Here is a 21,504-nt window from a genome sequence, read left to right as displayed (position 1 = left end):
GCGTGCAGTAAAAAAAAAAAAAGGGTAAGTTTAATTAAACTACAAAATATCGAGTTATAAAGTGACGCGTGGTGTATTTTTTTTTCGTGGTTTTATAAGTTGTTATTTTGGAGAGCTCGCGGGCGTCGACGTTTCCTACGCGCGCCCTCCTCCTCGGTTGGGTGGTTGGTTGGCGCGCGTGTTCCTCCCGCTCTGTTGTCGGTTGGGATGTGTGCGTGCTGGCGCGCGACAGACGTCAGTTCGAGGGGGTGGGGGTTTAAAAAAGGAGGGAGAAGGCACGCAACTCTCAGTCAGGAGTTAGTTGGTGATCTAACCGTTAACCGGGATACTACTTAGGTACCGGCGTACCGCAATGATCAATTGACTTGCTATCTCTTTTTTTTGTTCTGTTAAACATTGCAGTTATTATGCAGCCGTTACATTTTCGCATGAACACATTCTATTCAAATCCACATATTCTGTTATGTTGTACTGTAGTCTATCCATTCTATATAATGTTGTAGACAGTCTTGTGTTGCAGTCAGACAGTGCTATATTTAGTAGAACCTATATTGTTATTTATGTTGGCTGGAAATGTCAGGCTAAAGCCTATGGACTGATTCTACACCATATTATTATTATTATTTTTTTTAAATATATTTATTACAAAAGGATTAGCACTATATCCCTACCTAATTTTTTGCATTTTAAAAAGCTGCATTTGTACTTTATTGTTTGCATTTTGTACTCACTTTGTACTTTAGGTTGTACTTTAGCTTATAGTGTTTGGCCTTTATTATTTTTACTGTATGAAGCACAATCTCAGGGTCCTCATACAGAACCAAGCATTTCACTGTAATGTACCTTATACGTAAATAAAACAAAACTTGAACCATAATCAATTCAGTTCACTGCCCTGTATTATTATCTGTATATTTAGGCACGCAGAGAGATTATCGGTTTTCTGCAGATAAATATCGGATTGGCAAGACTTTCGTTGTATGGGTCAGGGTTTCGGTTATACGTAGGGTCAGGATTAAAGGTTTTGGTCATTTGTCTGATTATCCCTTTGTTCACAGCGCCTGTCTTACCACTAATTAAATACCACCAAACAAAACCAGTATAGCTATCATTTATCTGTTGGTCTCCTTTTCAGAATATATATGCCAAAACCTTACCATTTTGACAACATGCCTTCTAACAAAATACAAACAAAACATTGCTCTGAAGATTTACATAAGTATTTATGAGCACCTGAGACGAAGAACCATAAGTCCCTTTGACGTTTTCAGGTTTATTATCTGAAGATGGTGAGTTAGTGTTGTGTTCATTCATAGTTAAAAGACAGTAGATGCTGAGTACTTTCTGGTGATAAATCACATTCACACTCCCAAGTGATTTAGATTGATTTCAAAACTGCAAATACATATGGGCTGTCCAAATTTTTTCTAAACGTGTCTGTTACGAGGTGGTAGGCATGTAGGACCCAGGTGCAGTGCAGAACGGATAAAACGAGAGGCAGGTTGTTAACAGAATTCGGCTATAGAGCGACAATAATGTGGTCAAGAGGCATGGTTTCTATCTTGAGCCTTAACTGGCGTGGTTTATTATTCACATGGCAGAGCAGTAACACTACTGGTCTTCTCTCACTGAGAGACTGGGGGAAAGAGAAAGAAGTGGGAGGAGACACCACTATTTATACTCGCCACCTGGCGGTGTTCCTGAGTGTCTCCGCCTAGAGCGCCCTCTAGTGGAAACAGTTATATATGCAGTTAGACAGTATAGTGTAAACAGTTATATATGCAGTTAGACAGTTACTAACAATCCTACACAGAACCTCTGCCTTCAACACTCCCACTTAGGGTTTAGCATACTGGATAACTTCTTGGAAAAACATTTGACAAAGGAAATAATATAATCCAAAAACATCAACAGGGTATGACAGTCAATACTTTCACATTAAACATGACCCTTGCAAATCCCTTCAATTTTAATTTGGAACAGGTTTCCTCATAGTGTCTGCTACTCTGTCGTCCGTTGGACAGTAAACCGGTGTCATCCTTTCTTCTCTGATGACAGATCTGATGAGATGATATTTTCTATATTGGCGTGTTTACATCTATGTTGACACACTGGGTTCCTAGCAATCACAATGGTTCCCTGGTTGCCCTCATAAACAACAGTGTCCATCATTTTTAACTGATGTTGACAAAATGCCCCTCATCTTCAAAAAACACCTTATCTGGTATAGAGAGTACATTCCAATTACCTATTACATATTAAACAATATACTCGTAATTTAATCTCCATCACTTCTAACAGTTGTTCTGGATAAACACACTCATGTATGGTAAGAGCTAGAGCCGTATATTCGGCCTCACTAGTTGATATTACCATTGTGGGCTGCTTCTTTGTTTTCCCACGAAACCAGTGAGCTGTCTGTATTCAAACTCACACAATATCCTGTACCTTTAAGATCCCGAATTTAAACCTAGAGTATCCTTCTCCTGCCTTTAAGCAGTGTAGCCACCCTCCTTCATTATTTAAACATGGAGTACCCTCCTTCAGCCTTTAAGCAATTTGCTACGAACCACACTTTGTATTTGTCGTGGCCTTCAATACCCTCCTGGATTGAATACACCCATTTCCCTCCCACTGTCTGTCTGCCCTCTGGTAACTGGGTTGAATACACCCATTTCCCTCCCACTGTCTGTCGGCCCTCTTCGGGGGACAATGTGACCTCAAGGTCGGGGTTACCCCACCTGTAGTAGTAATCAACGGGGGTAGGTGTACTGTCCTCCTCGTCACTCCCTTTCCGGGCATAGTCTGTCAGATACTTTGGGGGTTTGTGTTCCCTTGAGGGATACCTCCCACTGCTTGGGGCACTTGACATCACCCTCGGGTGCTCCTCGTCATCGTCCTCTGGGGGTTGCTGACTGTCTGCCTGCACGACCGTACTAAGTACACTGGGTTGATGTGTCTCTGTTTCTACACACCTTACTCTGGAGTCCAGCTCTGGCTCCTCTGTCTGTGTCTCGCTCTCACCTGTTGCCTTCGTGACAAACTCGACTAGCATGTGTTTCTGCACTCTCCCGTTACCGGGATGATAAACTAGGACAGCGGGGCTTCCCTTGTCGTGTCCTACGAAAAATCCTTTTACCCCTCTGGACTTGGGCTTTCCCCTGTCCTGCAGGTACGCATAACACACTGATCCAAATCGGTGCATTCTGGCTAGATTACACTTCTTTCCTGTCAGTGCTGTATACGGGGTGGTGCCCGAGTGCTTATTAAAGCACCTGTTTCTGGTGTAAGCGGCTTCTTGCACCGCATAATGCCATAGGCTCTTAGGTAAGTTACTATCTGCTAGCTTACTCCTAGCCATTTCGAAAAGGTTATGCCATTCCCTCTCTGCCACCCCCTTCTGGTGTGGGGGATATGGACGTGACGTCTCGTGTCTTATCTCATACCTTCTCAACAGTGATTGGAACTCTCTGTTTGTGAACTCGGTTTCGTTGTCGGACCTCAAGCATCCTACGTTACCATAAGGGGCTACGTCTGCCAGGAATCTCTCCGTGGCCTGGGGCGTGTCACTCTTTGCCTTGAGAAAGTAAACAAACACTGCCCCTGTGCACACATCTGTAAAAGACAGTACATATCCAAAGCCTCCTATGGACTCGTTGCTTACTGGGCCGGCTAGGTCCGTATCAACTAATGCAAGTGGTACCCTTATTCTGTCTGTGGGATTTCTGTATCTCGGTTGAGTAAACTTCCCCGTTTTGCACTCTGCACAATTTTTGTCAGGTCTACGCTTTTCTCCTTCAATGTGCATGCCTTCTGACACTACTTGCAGTTTCAGTAAATCCTCATAATTACAATGACCCATAAGCTCGTGCCATGTCTGAATATCGTGACTGGCCGCCACGCTACACATATCATTATTATCATTACACTTGTCGTTGTCATTACACTCCGTTTGCAGATAATATACTCTCTGATACATCTTTATGTCAACTACCGTCAGGTTCTACAAGAACATGTTTACCTTTATCGAAGAATACCTTGGCACCGCTTGCAGTAGCAGCTATTACAGAGAATAGTCCTTGTGAGAACGATGAGAGCGTAGAGAGCGTTCTTTAACGTCACCGTACGCCGGCGCCCCTTACTGTCCGTGAGGCATACCTGTGCGTCTCCTCTCTCTAGCGCCAATCCGTAGGTGCGTCTCCCGTCTCCCTTGGCGTCGCTCGCACCCTCTCTCCCGCCTCCGCGGCGGCTGGGTGGGTATCTTCTGAGGCCTCGAAGTTCCTTAACTTAGCCTTGAACTGTCCCAACATCATGTTCGTTGAACCGTGTGTTACCAGGAGTGTGAACGGTTTGTACAGCTCCGGTAGTCCTCTCATCATCATCACCATCATTAGCCCATTGCTTGGTGCTTCTCCGGCACTCCTCAATGGCGTCGTGATCTGCTCCGCTCTGTTGACGTATTCGGTCACAGTCTCGGTGGGCCCCTTCCTCAGGGCCGTTAGTGCTATGTAGAGGGACACGACTCTGGGTCTTCCTCGCCCGATGTAATGCTCTCTCAACACCTCCAGGCTTTCTCGGCCTCTGTCTTTAGTGTCGCGGAATATCAGCCCCAGGCTGGTGTCGTCGAGCAGCGGCGCTAACTCACAGTACGCGTCTGCGTTACGCTGGTCGTCCAGGGCTTGCTCTTCCGCCGTCAGTTCTCCTGTGGGGGCTGCCAGAATCGACTCCTTCAGTCCCGCACCGTGCATGCAGCATAGCATGCGCTCTTCCCAGAGCTCATAGTCCTCTGCTTTTCCATTGAATGATGGCCATTTGCCCCTTCCCTTGTTTTCCATCCTCTTCGTTGGTGGTAGGCTTAGCTTTAGCTCTTGTTGGCCTAGCGTCTAGCCATGCGGTGCTCCCGGCGCTAACCTAGCCTATACTTTAGCTAAGCTTGCTACAGTACCCTTATTATTTCGCCCCGGCGTTATCTGGGCCCATAACCTGTTAACAGAATTCGGCTATAGGGCGACAATAATGTGGTCAAGAGGCATGGTTTCCATCTTGAGCCTTAACTGGCGTGGTTTATTATTCACATGGCAGAGCAGTAACACTACAGGTCTTCTCTCACTGAGAGACTGGGGGAAAGAGAAAGAAGTGGGAGGAGACACCACTATTTATACTCGCCACCTGGCGGTGTTCCTGAGTGTCTCCGCCTAGAGCGCCCTCTAGTGGAAACAGTTATATATGCAGTTAGACAGTTACTAGTGTAAACAGTTATATATGCAGTTAGACAGTTACTAACAATCCTACACAGAACCTCTGCCTTCAACACAGGTGTTGGTTTTCAAACAAAAGGTACATTTTTATTTAGAGTAGGAAAAGGGTACGCAGACGAGCGCGTATAAATAAAAGGGGAGATACATCGGTCTCCAAAAACACGTTAGAGCACAAACACATAAACTTCTCTATACCATAAATGGGGAAAGCAAAGGGGAGAAAACAATGTCTCCAAAACACGTTACAAAAGAAATACATCGGGCGACGGCGCTGCATATGCACACAATAAAGTCATACAAGCGATAAGGAAAAGACACGATGGCAATTAATGCAAATGGCGAACTGACTTATTCTCCATGGCAGGAGCGATAAGTGTTACTCACATAGGCAATACTCACGGGCTGTTACGATTCCTGGAGCGTTTCGCTGGCATGTCGATGGTAGAGAGGAGTAGAACCCGGTATGCAGATTTAACACGGGGAGAGGTAGTGGAGGATGAAAATAGATGAAGCACGAGTCGTGGATGAAAGTAATAAGCACTTTACTTTAACGTGGCAAACAATACAAAACTGACTCACTGATAAAAACGGAGAAACAAAAGGTTGACAGCACACAGGACGAGGGTAACATGAACAATGATCGAGCACAGGAGGGCAGGGCAAACAACACTAATATACACAGACTAATTGACACATGAGGGTGATTGGAAACAAGACCCAGCTGTGTGGGAAAGACTGAAACAGCCTGGGGTAACATACTGAAACATGAGGAGACTAAATAACACACAGAAACAGGGGGAGAATACACTAGACTAGACAATGGGGCACAACAGATACACAGACAACAAACAAGTGAGCACAACAGATAACAAATTAATAAACATAGATAAACACAAATGCAGTGGTGTAATGTTCATGAGTGGTGCTGCAAGTCCAATGACCGGTCCATTAGGACCGGGGGGGGGTGACAACGGGCAGTCTGTTGATCGACTCACAGTGTCACACGGAAGAGCATATAAAGCCACCACAGCAAACGTTACAGTGTCAGGCTTTTATGGTTCTTGCAAGGATTCAATTGCAGTTTGATAAATTGATGAGTTTCATTTTGTAAAATGAATCAAGTCAGATTAGATTAACATAATGTATTGTCATTATACAGCACAAGTACAGTACAACGAAAATACGTTTGGCATCCAACCAGAGTGCAAATGTAACAGTAAAGTGCAACAGTAATATACAATGTACAGGTGATTAAACTGGGTATGCAATAATAAATTGGTACTACTGAGTAATAGTGCTAATCAGATGTACTCTATGTACAGAGATGTAGTATTAGTGATATAGGTATAAACACACTATGGTAGTAAGTGTAGTAAGTATATTTTGTATAGCGTTTGGTCTTTATTCTTTTACATTTGAATATGTAATACAATCTCAGGAGGGTCATACAGAACCAAGCATTTCACTATAATGTACATTATAGCCTATATGTGACAAATAAAACAAAACCTGAAAACGTGAAACTAGGTAAGGGATATGTACAGATATAGATCTACAGATATGTAAAAAGGATTATATACAGGTATGTACAGAGACAGATGTACATGGTAAGCATGAATATATATACAGTATATACAGCATTATTGTATATGCTATCATATAGTTATACAGGTTATATGCTGTTATCTTTGAAAACAAGGTCAGTTTCACCTGTTGAATTCACTTGGCTATTCCATTTGCAACGCCCTATAATATAGCCCTTTATACTTAATCCAAGGTCAGCCTTGGTGTCTTGACACGTATTCACCCCAGCGATGTGGTAAACAAACTCAGCCCATGCTAATGTAGCATCATAAACTCAGTATTCAGGATCCACTCATCATTACTCCTGCGAGGCACACAGGGGAGACCGACTGCTGGGACTACACACAACTCACAAGTTGACCTTTCTCTATTAAGCGTTTGAAAAGCATCAAACGTGTGTGTGTGATTCATTTCGGATACGTTAACATGCGCGCCCGGCGCTCCCTGTGTGCGCAGCTCTGCCGGGTGGGGGTGATGGCGGGCGCCGAGGTCGCCATGTCTCCCGGGGACGTGGTGGAAGTGAAGGAAGAGGAGGAGGAGGAGGAGGAGGAGGAGGAGGAGGAGGAGGAGGAGGAGGAGGAGGAGGAGAAGGAGGAAGGGGAGCCCAGTGACAACCACAGTACTCGGGTCATCCTGCACCTGCAACCCATTCTGCACGGGTAGGCCGGCCGCAAGGCGCTGCACGAGACACGCTGTGGTTACTTCCTGTGGAATATTGGGATATTAATCACATATTAGCCCGTAATATCATAATATATTATAATATGTGCAAGGTGATTTGCAGTATGGTAGTAATTAGGGATGTTCGATATTGGCTTTTTTACCGATATCCGATATACCGATATTGTCCAACTCTTAATTTCCGATACCGATATATGCAGGGTTCCCCCCCCAAAAAAAATTTATTAACATTATATATCTCTTGTCGTGGAATTAACACAACATTATGCATACTTTTGACAATAAATAAAATAAGAATTTGTTCTTACTTGCTTGCCTGGGTAAATAAAGGTTAAATAAATGTAAAAAAAAAAAAAGAAAAAAAAACTATACCGATCATTTCCGATATTGCATTTTTAATGCCAACATCGGCCGATAATATCGGTAGGCCGATAATATCGGACATCCCTAGTAGTAATGTTTTTCCCTCTGTTGTTTATATCATTAATCTTGCCATTCTAGGTCAATAGATTAGATTAGATTAGATTCAAATGTATTGTCATCATGCAGCACAAGTACAGTACAACGAAAAGAGGTTTGGCATCCAACCAGAGTGCAAATGTAACAGTAAAGTGCAACAGTAATATACAATGTACAGGTGATTAAACTGGGTATAAGATATATAAATGAGTACTACTGAGTAATAGTGCTAATAAGATGTATGTACAGAGTTGTAGTATTAATATGTACAGTGATACAGGTATAAAGACATGAGACACTTGTGTTTACTGTGTAATTACTGTGTAATAACGACAAGACATGAACAAAAATAAGTAGGCCATTGGGAAGTCATTTAATAGCCCGTAATATCTGTGCAAGGTGATCTGTGGGCCACAGCGGCTCAGGAGGCAGAGCGGTCGTAATCAGAAGGTTCCCGGTTACTGTAGATTTCGGCTCCACCCGGCAGCGTGTCCAAGTGTCCTTGAGCAAGACACTTAACCCCTAATTGCTACCGATGATGAGCAGGTCGGCACCTTGCACGGTCGCCTCTGCCGTCGGTGTGTGAATGTGTGAGTGAACGGGTGAATGAACATAAGTTGTAAAGCGCTTTGGATAAAAGCTGCTATAAATGCAGTCCATCCCAGTAGTAATGCTTCCCCCTCTGTTCTTTGTATCATTAATCTTGCCATTCTAGGTCAAAACTATCTAGATGCAAAATCTATGGAATTTAGACTTTGCACTGATATGTATATTAATTTATATTTTATGTCCGATATGGATATCTCTTGATTTCCCCTCCATATTGGGAGATACCGATTGTCGTAAGAATTTGTATCCAAATGCAAGTGCAAAACAAGTGAGGCGTTACAACATTTCCCCCAGTAAATAAAGGACACAATCATGTAAATTAAGGGAGAAATGAACTGAAACGTATTCTGTTGTTTACTTGGCACTTAATATAGCAACACACTCCCATTAAAATGGTTACAAATATGCCAGTGGACCCTGTTCACAGATGTAAAGGGTAAATGGTGCATTTATCTAGAGCTTTTATCCAAAGCGCTTTAAAATGTTCTGTTCCTTACAGTACATTCCACCATTCACTCACACGCCGACGGCAGAGGCAACCACGCATAGGGTGACCAGGTCTAAATGGTTCAGTCGCAGGACAGCAGCACTGCTTTTGCGGGACAATGCGGGACACGAAGGGGGGGGGGGGGTGGGGGGGGTGGGGGTGAAGAAAAAAAAGTATTTAATTTTTTTTATTGCTAATTAAAATGAAAGAAATGTATTTATTATTTAAATGCCTTTATATCATATTCGACGCAGACGGTAGGCTATATGTAGCTAATTTTGTTATTAATCTTATTAACACTTTGAGCGCCACGCCTGGTTTTCCTTTTTACCGGCTGAATGCCACCATGGGTGCCAATGTTAACGTTAATATCACCTAATCTATGTTTTAAATTATGGCTATGTGTCTAATCTGCCCATCGCATTATCAAAGACTATTTTCCAGTCAGTGCTGTCAAGGCAGATTGTTTTTTTATCGCGTCGTTTCCGTTTCAGAGCAGTTAGAAAAGCCCCCATTTTGATATAAAAAACAGCTCATTCTGGAGCATTCTATGAAAATCGTCTTTTAGTGGAATATTCCACAGCGTTGATATTCGTCGGCCTTTTTATGAATCGTTTTCAAATAAACGCTAGATGATCAATATTATACGTGCACGCACGCACATTACAGCCGCGCACGGATAATCGCCTCGTTGATTTCCTCTCGGACTTTTACAGTGAAACCGAAAGAAGACATTTCACAAAACAGCCTATATCTTCATCAAACTTACTCTGATTATCCTAACACTGATAACATAGAGTCCTTACCTGACATCAGATGGTATCCAACTGGTATATTCCAATTCCTGATCACCATTCGAAAAAATCGATACGTGTATGGATCCAACTGTAGAACTCCATGATCAGCGGGGATCTGAGGTTCCAGAATTAACTGTGGTAACCCCGGCTGGATCAGTGGACTGGAAAATGTGGAGTACCGGATTTTTTTCCCCATTCATTTTCATTGAGTCCATTCCAAAATCACTTATGTCATCTGGGAGACGACAGGGGGCGCTTTTTTCCACAGTGATCGCCGGCGCCGCTCGGCTATACTCGGGTAGGCTCGCGTGATGCAATAATTTTTCAGATCGCTAAAAAAAAAAAATAATAATAATTCCGAGAAATCTCGTGAGTGGCTTTCAACCACCTATAAAAAACACGAGAAATCTCGTGAGTGGCACGGAAAGAGTTAAACTCACCTCCGGTTTTGGGGATATTAGCCTCCGGATTCTATTGCCCCCTTCCCTCTGGACAGTGTCCCGGCGATACTCCCTGTGTATTCTGTTATTATAACAAACCGACCCTCTGATTCAGTTCTCAATAATAGTCGGGCCAGACTTGCTGAAGAGGCGCTCCTCTGAACAACTATACGTGACGTCCCCCTCTCCTCCATGGGTGAAGCTCCTGTGGCAGATCCTGCATTCTACCTTTTGGGGATCATCTGAAACGGATCTCAGCCACGTATACTTCTTGTCCCAGTCTCTGTTATATGAGCAAAGTCTCTTTTTTTTTGCCTCCATTTCCTTGTTTTTCTTAGCTAGCTAAACAACTTGTATCAGTAATATTGGCGGTCTTTCTTCTGACTACTCGAGTGACTGACGTCACACATACTCTACAGCTGCCACGGCCTCGCTCGGACAGGTGACAGGCAGCGCGACTCGCGAGACTCGAGTGAGCTGCTCGGCAGCCTCGGCTGGACATGCATCCAGCTGCAGGACCACAGCACCGACCCTCTCAGGACCGCGGCACTTTGCGGACCCACACTCTCCAGACCCTCGCTCCCATTGGCTGATTTGGGTCACGTGACCGTCCCACTCCAATTCAGCCATTGGGTGGGACGGTCACGTGACCCAAATCAGCCAATGGGAGCGAGGGTCTGGAGAGTGTGGGTCCGCAAAGTGTTGCGGTCCTGAGTGTGTCGGTGCTGTGGTCCTGCAGCTGGATACTATTGCTCGGCTGCGCAATGCATTGGTTTGTGACGTCGCCCGATTTTTTTATTTTAAATATAAGAGGGTATTGGAACGAGGCATTAAATTAACAACATTTAAAACATTTTTTAAATAATAATCTTTGAAAGATAAAAAATTAAAAAAAATTAAATAAAAAAGTTTTTATTTTTATTTTATTTTTATCTTTGAATTGCGGGACATTGTTTTGTTGTAGCGGGACGCGGGACAAACGTCCCAATATGGGGACTGTCCCGCGATTGGGCACCCTAACCACGCAAGGTGCCAACCTGCTCATCGGGAGCAGTTAACGGGTTAAATGTCTTGCTCAAGCAGGCATGTGCAAACATAGAGCCCAAGGGGTGCTCGAGCACCTGCCCTTTTGTCCCTCATAAAAAAGTGCCCTTTTTATGCCAATTATTATAATTATTATTTTTAAATATAATTTTCTTTTATTAAGTTATACTTAGTTCCACCTAGGCTTGCCGCGGTAGTCAGTCAGTGTCATTCTGTGTTCAGGAATCCACTTGAGTAAATTAATTGTGTGTATTGAGCCGTACTGTATTGTACCCATTCTGCAATCTGTTAATAACATTTTCAACCAATCAATCAATCAATCAATCAATCAATCAATCAATCAATCAATCAATCAATCAATCAATATTCAACGTTAAATGAATGACCTTCTGTGTTAGTAAGTCAGTGTAAAAGTCAGATGTATGGGCCTTTTAAGTCAGTGATAAAAGTGTCTTTCAAGGATAAGTGAGCTCCTGCACTGATTATTATAGTTCAATATTTGATCACCAAAACCCTCCAAAAAGCATAAAAAGGGGGTCCCCTGCCCAAAAAGGCCCCCCAAAAATCGGGCTTGCACGATGCGCATGCTCGTAGACAAGTAGAATGCCCTTTTCAGCCTTTGAGCACCTGCCCCTCTAAAGTCCTGTGTACGTCCCTGGACACTTCGACATGCTGCCCAGGAGGAGTGAGAATCAAACCGGGAACCTTCTGATCACCAGACGACTGCTCTACCTCCTGAGCCACCCCCAGTATGGTGTGTCACATAGCACAGTAAACACAGTTTTGAAATGGATCTGCTTGATTTAGTCATGCCAGAGAACCAATATTGATATCTACTCTTTGTAGACAGCGATGATATATTTTGGATTCAGTGTTGTAGTACTCGAGTACTCTGACTCGAGTCAGAGTCCTGGACTGATTTTCAGGACTCATGACTCGATTTGGACTTGGGACTCGAGCATTGACTGCATTCGGACTCGGACGGTGCAGACGAGGACTCTGACTTGTTAATTATACTGTTATTATTTTTTATTAATTTTTGTAATAGGCCCTAATAATTTGGCATAAGATATTGATGGCTAGTGCATTTGTTTGGCGATTGTGTCACAGTAAATAAACTCCCTTTGAAATGGTGACCGCTGTGTCATTTATGTTTAATGTAGACCTTTTTTTATTTGTATGTCAGCTCTTTGACTGTCAGAGTGGAGTGGACTCAACCTTGATGACTTGGACTCGGACTAGGGTAATGGGGACTCGCCTCTGACTCGACTCTGTCCCTTCTTTGGTGACTCGGACTTGGACTCGGACTCGAACACTGGGGACTCGAGACTCGACTTGGACTCAAGATTTAGTGACTCGACGACGACTACAACACTGCCTGGATTCGAATCCGGTTTAGGACCTTTGTTGCATGTCACCCCCCTTCTCTCTACCCCTGACTTCCTGTCACCAGCTGACCTATCCAATAAAGCAGAAATGTCCTGAAAAATATCTTTAAAAATAAATAAATAAATTATGATGTTTTTGGGATACACGCCTACTTTTGTCTCTGGAAGTCTCCAGGGACAATCTGGATGAAACCACGCAACCCGTCCATGCATCCGGTTACCTCCAGAATGTCCCTACACTCTCCCCAGAGAGGGGACGTGGTTTGGGGACAAAAGCGAGAGTTTTGCCTACAATATGTTATCGTCAGTGTTGGCCCTCTAGTAAGCACGCCTAAATCAAGCAGACCCTTTATTAATGTCATTTTCTGCAGATGTGTTTACCCTGCTCTATGAAAAGGGTACGTTTTGATTTTGACCGATACTAATTGTTTGCCGATATATTGATGTATGTAAACTATGTATCCATCCATACAAGGATTGAAATAGTAGTTACCTGTCTGAAGTAAAACATGCTTCAGAAGCTTTAGAAATATTTAATCGAGTAGTCGATTCAATCCAACTAAGATCTGATTCTGAATTGATTATTCAGGCAACAATTCAATGAAATCTTACATTTTGACCAGGTATAAAAATCTAGCAGGACTAAATCAGATGGCAACAATTGAATTGAAACCACACACCAAGTCATTCACAGTGATGAACACACATTCATTTAGAATAATATCGGTTAATATCGATTATCAATTTGACAGATAAATGCAGTTGGGTTTCCACATTCATATTTAATTTATATTGTGCAGTCAATGATGTTGTTGCTTTTTAAAGTGCACTGGAGAAGAAGCTGCAAGGATTCAAAACGAATATGAAAGTGTGAACTCTGTCGCCCTCCACAGGGTAAACGAGGGCATTGCAGACACAGGCACCACTGTATTGGCTATAGAAACGCACCATGGTAAGACAGACCTCAACACCTGCTCTCTTTTCATCACCTATATTCATTGGTCCCAGATGAATAAAACAATAGATCAATCTATATCAGTCAATACCTTAATTCATTGTTTGTAAATAAAAATCCGTACCATTACCACCATGTATGGTAACCTATTTATAATAATAATAATAATAATGTCATTTCCACAGCATTATATCCTTCATTTTTACCTCCCCCTATAATAAATACAAGATAATATAAATCTGTTATTGCTTTTATGTTCACTGCTTCATACAGGGTTCATAAGGTCATACAAAACCTGGAAAAACATGGAATTTGACACCCATCTGGACATGTTATGGAAAATTATATCATGAAATAGTTTTCCAAATGTTTACTATTTATATGATCTTTTACATTATATTATTATTTATATTTATTTATTTATTTTCAGCAAGTAAAAAAGAATGTAATGCCAGAATAACAACCCAAAATACCAACGTTTCTGACACACGTCTACAGTGATAGAAAACCAGACATATGAAGCAGCTATCCAACCAAATTAATGTAATATTTGAACATTAAGGCCCACAGGTCTTAGTCATGGAAGTTGCGTTATGTATCGCGGAAAGGTGGTGGAATTAGATTTTTATATTGTATATATAAACCCTGTTCGTATCATACGTTGTGTGCTGTTTTATTGTTGCTAATGTCCCATGTTGTCTCTTTGGACATAATGTAACCTGAAGACTACAGTCTGGCGGATGGGGAAGAGGTGGAGTATGGATACCCCATCACCTGCGGGGACAGTAGAGCGGTCCTGCTGTTTAAGAAGTTTGTGTGCCCTGGGATTAACGTCAGATGTGTCAAGGTAAACTTCGGTACATGTCTTAACACTTTGAGAGCCAGTCCGTGTTTTCCTTTTTACCCCCTTGAATGCCCAAATCCACTCCAATGTTAACGTTAATATTGCCTAATCTATGTTTTAAATTATTATGTGTCTAATCTGCCCGTCGCTTATCAAAGACTCATTTTCCAGTCAACATTGTCAAAGCAGATTGTTTTTTTATCGCTTCATTTTTCCGTTTGATAGCATTTTGAAAATCACGAGTTTTCGCGGAAAAAACAACCCATTCTATGATAATCGCCTTTTACTGGAATATTCTAGAACGTTGTCATTTGTCGGCCTATTTATGAATCGTTTTCAAATAAACGCTAGATAATCGATAGTATATGTGTGCGCACGCACGCTCGTGCCGCGCGCTGATAATCGCTGCTCTTATTTCCTGATGGCTTTTACAGTCAAAACAGCTATATCACATATAGGGGAAACGCTTATATATCCGTGAAAACGAGTCTGATTAACCTAAGACTGATAACATAGATTCCTTACCTGAGATCAGATGGTATCCAAATGGATTATTCCAATTCCTGATCACCATTCGAAAAAATCGATCAACTGTTGTATCTATTGTATTGATCAACCGTGTATAGTAGAGCACATAATCCCCGCTGCTCTTCAGGCTCCGGAGTGATGCCGGTCGATGCCGGCTGCGTGAGTGAGAAGTAAAATGTGGAGTCAGAAATCCTTTCTCCCATTCACTTTCATTGAGTCCAATCCAAAAGGGTGATTTACCATCTGGGAGACGATAGGGGGTGCTTTTTTCACATCTGAGAGCCTGGGGTGACTGGATCTCCAACGGTAGGCTCGCTTGATGCAATATGATTTCAGATCGCTAATAAAATAAAAAAACGAATAAAACGAATATTCTCGTGATGGGCATTCAACCCGCGGGGGGTAAACCCGAGAAAAGCCGTGAGTGGCATTCAAAGTGTTAAGGAACATGCCAACATTTTGGGAAATTAGCTTATCGTCTTCTCCAGAGAGAGACAAGAAGATGGATACCAGTTTCCTCTCTGTGTGTTTAGTAGAAAGCTATCTGGCTGCACGTTAGCCTAGCTTAGCAAAATGAATGGAAGCGGACAGTGCCGGTTAGCCTTCGGGAGAGGTGTTAGTTGGACAATGCCTAGGCTAACCGGCACTGTCCGCTTCCATTCATTGTGCTAAGCTAGGCTAACGTGCAGCCAGATAGCTTTCTACTGAACGCACAGAGAGGAAACTGGTATCTATCTTCTTGTCTCTCTCTGGAGAAGACGGTAAGCTAATTTCCCCAAATGTTGCCGTGTTCCTTTAATTCAATAGATTATATGAGATTAAAATGTATTGTCATTATCCAGCACAAGTAAAGTACAACAAAAAGAGGTTTGGCATCCAACCAGAGTGCCAAAACAAATTCTTTGTAGGCTACTGTATGTGCAAACTTACTTGGCAATAAAGACCTTTCTAATTCTGATTCTGATAATAGGTGATTTGCAGTATAATAGTGATGTTTCCCCCTCTGTTCTTTATTATATCATTATTCTTACCATTCTAGGTTCATAGATTCTATTATATGAGATTAAAATGTATTGTCATCATACAACACACAGTACAAGTGTAACGGATGGTACCGCGAAGCGCAGTCACGGTGGACTTCCACATAGACACGTTACAAAGCAGTGAGTTCACTTCTTGGTATAGCGGTCTGTGCTGTAGGGGGGGGGGGGGTACAGGGCTTCACATTCCTATACAGTCCAGTATCTATATACACTATAGATACAATATAAAATATAAATACAAATACAATACAGTATAATATAAAAAAGTACAAATACAAGTTAGTCCAGTGATAAGAGTCTCTAGTTCTCAATGAAAATTAATGAATGAAAATTAACGTGTGCACGGCTGTTTAGAGTGTATGAGATTATCTGCAAAGTAAACAAGCATTGTTTAGTTTTTTTTTCTGTGAAGTGCCCATTTAAGTGCTCACAGACCTTTAAGTTCTTCAGGGGAAGTGGTTACTCTCTGTCGTCGCCTCGGCTCAGTGGGCGGAGTCAAACTGGCCTGTCAGATCAGCAGGGGGGCCAATTAACCCCTCGTTCGTGACCCAGCAGGAGACACCTCCCATCTCCTCTCCCGCTGGCGCCCCCCTCGCCTACCAACATGGCCGTCGCATTATACCGTCTCCCAGAAGCGCACGCTCGATGGTCCTTTTTTGGAAAGCTAAGATTTTTTTGGAATCTCTAAATTCGTAGTAGTGTAATAATTAATATTCTCCTTTGGTTCATTACAATGAATTTACTCAAGCATAGTAACTGACACAATATTTCTGACACTGGGAATACATTCCCAGAGGTCCATATATGTCCCTATAGATACCAAGAACATGCAAATGGACCTTGTAGAAGTGGAGCAATCTTCCATTTATCCAGAAAATTCGAATTGGCCCAACAGGATTCTGGTTCTTCCCCTCTGGAAAGCAGACAAGAACCATGCTCCCCCCCCCCCCCCTCCCCTCCCAACAACCCCCCCACCCTCCCCCCAACCTCCTCTCTCCCCTCCTATCTGGATCAGGCTCCCTGGCTCCATGCAGCTCATCAGTCAGTCAGTACATTTTGCAGAGTAAATTTTACTCAAACTGAGTACATTTGACTCAAACGGAGTAAAATATTACTCAGTTTGAGTAAAATGTACTCAGTTTGAGTAAAATTTACTCTGCGAAATTTACTGTGCCGGCTTTTATATTCCTGGCACGACACCAGTGTAGGTCAACCCCTGTGAGATGAGGAGCGTTGGACCTCTGGCTCGCTCAACCGCTGCCCCGCGGCGAGGAGTGTACTCTCTTCCACAGCCCGAGGAGGGTGCGTCCACCTCCGCTCTCTGGCATTACTATTTCTCCCCCTCCTCTCCCTCCTTCCCTCCTCATCGCAAGCCTAGTAGATAAACATCCTGAATTACTTCCCAGTGTTACTTGTGTTAACGGCTCGAACCTGCGAGTCGCCCAGTGCACTGAACCACGTCTCTCGTTCAAACCGACCGCGCTTGCGCTCACGTCGTGGCAAAATCACTTTTCGTCTCGCAGAGACATTTCATAATAACCGCTTCCAGTTTGATCTGAAATTTAATTTAATTTAATTTTTATTTATTCGTACATGGAATTATTACAGTCCAACAGTACATATTAATAAGCACTGAATTCCATGGCCGAAAGGAACAGGTGGAAGAAAACATTCTTATTTGTACCTGCCCCTACACACATACAGTACACTGATAGACTAAGTGCAATGTTTACCAAACCAAACAGAATGTACATACTTGATTAAAAAAAAAAAAAAAAGGAAACATCAGAGGCGGCCGGGTAGCACAGCGGACTAAGCGTCTGTCTACCACCGCAGAGACACTGGTATCGAATCCGGCTGTCAGCGGTGCCTCCGGCTTGGCCGGTCGTCATACTGGCACAATTGGCGGTGTCAGCAAGAGGGAAGCCGGTGGGTGGTAATCTGGTCGTTGTAAACAGCGACTCCTACAGGTTGGTCAGGGCGCCTGCACAGTGAGGGAGGGATATGGTGAAGGTAGTGTGATCCTCCCACACGTTACACTTCACCAATGAGAGTCCTCGCTGCCAGGTGAAAAAAGGCTGCTGGCTGTCTCCTATGTATCGGAGGAAGCATGTGATAGACTTCAGGGCTCCCTAGACCGACCAGTGGGGGGCACATCCGAGCAACGACCAGGAAGGGGAGGGGGGAATTGGCATAACGACTAAATTGGGATGGGAGGAAAATACAGAAAAAATAGGAGGGAAAAAGTGGATCCAAAAAAAAACATGGAAACATCAACACAATTAAATTAAATTAACATAACTAAATAAATTTTGTGTATCTATCAGTTAAATTACATTATTTAGGTTGAATAGAATTTAAATGGGCGGGACTGAGCAACGGGGCTCGTGCAGGATGTGTGCCGCTCGCTCTTCACTCCCTGCACGCTCTCTCTCTCTCCTCCCTGCAGTTCAACGAGGAGCTTATCAGCCCGAAGCAGTTTGTTCACCTGGCGGGGAAAGCCACGCTGAAGGACTGGAAGAGGGCCATTCGGCTGGGAGGGGTCATGCTCAGGTAGGCGGCTCCTCCGTGGAGGAGAAGAGAGAGAGAGAGAGAGAGGCGCAGAGTCCCTTTCACACCTCATTATCAGGGCTGAGACTGTGGCATTGAGGATAAGCATGAATGAATGAATGAATGAATGAATGAATGAATGAATGAATGAATGAATGAATGAATGAAAACTTTATTTAACAGATTGCAGAATGGGTACAATACAGTACGGCTCAATATGTTAAGGGATGCAGACCAGAGAAAGACGTTTGTAAAAGTAAAAAAGTTTCTACTTTTAAATGTGTTGAGATCAGAGGCTCTGTGTAGGATTGCTGGTAACTGTCTAACTGTACGTATGGCTGTTTACTCTAGTAACTGTTTACCTGCATATATATAATTGTCTCCACCAGTGACTGTCTAGTTGCATATATATCTGTTCCCACTGGAGGGCGCTCTAGGCGGAGCCACCCAGGTACTCTACCTTATGGCGAGTATAGAAGCAAAGGTATCCACCCATTTCGTTCTCTCCCCCAATGTCTCTCAGAGAGAGAAGACTTGTGTTACTGCTGCTTACCATGTGAATAAAAGAAGTCACGCCAGTTCAGGCTCAAGATAGAAACCATGCCTCTTGACCACATTATTGTCGCCCTATAGTTGAATTCTGTTAAAGGGGAACTCCAACATTTTGGGAAATTAGCTTATTTAACATCTTCCCTGGAGTTAGACAAGAAGATACATACCTTTTTTGTCTCTGTGCGTGCATTTTAGCTTTGGGAATAGACGCTCCGTTAGCATAGCTTAGCTTCATCACTGGAAGTGAGGCAGGACAGTAGCCTTACAGTGCCTTACAGTGTATTGCAAGGTCTGACATTGACCAAATTTGATATGCATGACCTTGGTGGGCTCTAGGTCAACTCCTGAAAAGGGGGTCAATGTCAGACCTTGCAATCAAAAGTTAGGGGGCGCACTGAAATTATGGCAAGGGTTATTAGCCCCCTAACTTTTGATTGCAAAGTCTGACATTGACCCCCTTTTCAGGAGTTGACCTAGAGCCCACCAAGGTCATGCATATCAAGTTTGGTCAATGTCAGACCTTGCAATACACTGTAAGGCACTGTAAGGCTACTGTCCTGCCTCACTTCCAGTGATGAAGCTAAGCTATGCTAATGGAGCGTCTATTCCCAAAGCTAAAATGCACGCACAGAGACACAAAAGGTATGTATCTTCTTGTCTAACTCCAGGGAAGATGTTAAATAAGCTAATTTCCCAAAATGTTGGAGTTCCCCTTTAACAAAATGTACTTAAGTACTAAAAAGTAAAAGTAAAAATTCCGGGGCAATGAAATGTTCCATTTCGTCCTCTTCATCACTCGTACTATCGTTTGTGGCCATCTTCTGTAGCTTGTCGCTCTGACTGTCTATTCTTCTGATAGCAGGTGTTTAATCAAAGATTCTCGCTTTCTAGTCTTGCACAAGGACCAATCAGCATGGGTATGGGTGGTTAATTTAAATTTAGGGTTAATTTTCCATTGTTGGGGATTTGATTGGCTGTTTTTAAATAAAGTGCGGCCACAGGATTAATAAAGTTAACGTTAGTTCGGCCAGAGAAACAAATATACTAATTAAAATGGTTGGACCTGTGAGATTTGTACTTTGTAGGTCTGCATTTTAAATGTAAGGAGTAAAAAGTATGTTTTTTTTCTCTGAAATGTAATTCAGTAAAAGTACAAGTATACAAACCTAATAATACTCGAGTAAAGTACAAATCCCCAAAAACAGTACTTAAGTATTGTAACGAAGTACAATTAATCAAGTACTTTACACCCCTGATGATTTCTTGAAATAAGTAAAAAAAAAAATAGATCTATTGTTCTCTCTCCTTTGATGGATGAAGTGGGAACGGATACCAGAAAATGTAATTTCTGTTTACTGCAGAGTGGAGGGACTGGGAGACCCATGTTACTGACCAGACACTCTATATTAATGATGGCTGTCGGAATGTAGAGCTATTTAACACTTATTTTAACAAAGAAATACCACTTACAGCACCTTTAAAGCTTGAGGTTATAGTATCGTATAGCTACCGCTCTGCGTACTACTGGAATTCACTTCCATATCAGTACTAGCACTGAATAAATTTTCAAATGCACCTTTACACACCCATCCGCCTGGCCACACCCCCATCCGCTCCTCTACATAAGCAGGGGTGTGGCCATAGTAACAGCTCCTTCCTTGTTTTCACCACGGCGAGTGTCTGTATACACCACTTTGAGATTAGTGAAATGTTGAAGAGGAGCTACGATGAAGGAGCTGTGTTGACATTATATCTTTATTTTCTCTCTCACTATTTTTCGAGGAAATACAGCGATAATGTCTTCGCCACCGGGGTGTCTAGAAGATGATGATCATTCTGACCTCCACCGGCATTTTCGTATTAGGGGCTCGCGTCGCTGGCCTAATCCCCACCGGCATTCCTCCAGCTCTGCAGTTGGACAGGTATTACCTCCGCTCTGCAGTTGGACTTTGCTTGAGAGGCGCTCGGTTGTGTGAGGGCTAGCTGCCTCTCTGGGTGGGTGATGGTTTTGGGATGCAAGCGCCAGTTCTGTTGCTATGGGGGGAATGGCTACACGACTTACGAAAGCCGGCTCCAGGCTGGTACCCTTTTTTGCTGCCTCTTAGCGGCGTGGAGAGGGTTCTGGTTTGACGCCCACGTTACATGAGCTCCTCATCGGGAGCTCTATTGCCTGGGACTGTATCCGAATCTGCGGTTCAATCCCCCAGATCTCTGGACAAACGGATACTCTGTCACCGTGCGAGGCCCCGCCTTTCAAGATGAAAGTTACCCGGCGCGAGGGAGGT

General features: G+C 43.1%; 1 protein-coding gene across 1 annotated transcript in view; it reads left to right on the top strand.

The window, feature by feature from the left end:
- Positions 1-7,268: 7,268 nt before the first annotated feature.
- LOC311223535 (glucocorticoid modulatory element-binding protein 1-like) overlaps positions 7,269-21,504 on the top strand; it is a gene marked incomplete at both ends in the record, with an annotated part of 59,586 nt that continues 45,350 nt past the window's right edge. The window contains 5 exons of the mRNA XM_084308316.1: positions 7,269-7,361; positions 7,443-7,501; positions 13,641-13,699; positions 14,428-14,549; positions 18,567-18,670. Of these exons, the coding sequence (XP_084164442.1) occupies positions 7,269-7,361; positions 7,443-7,501; positions 13,641-13,699; positions 14,428-14,549; positions 18,567-18,670 (437 nt within the window). The remainder of the gene's footprint in view (positions 7,362-7,442; positions 7,502-13,640; positions 13,700-14,427; positions 14,550-18,566; positions 18,671-21,504) is intronic.

The sequence above is a fragment of the Notolepis coatsorum genome, assembly GCF_963971535.1.
Source record: "Notolepis coatsorum genome assembly, chromosome: 2".
Classification (NCBI taxonomy): Eukaryota; Metazoa; Chordata; class Actinopteri; order Aulopiformes; family Paralepididae; genus Notolepis; species Notolepis coatsorum.
This window is presented reverse-complemented; position numbering and strand designations above follow the sequence as displayed.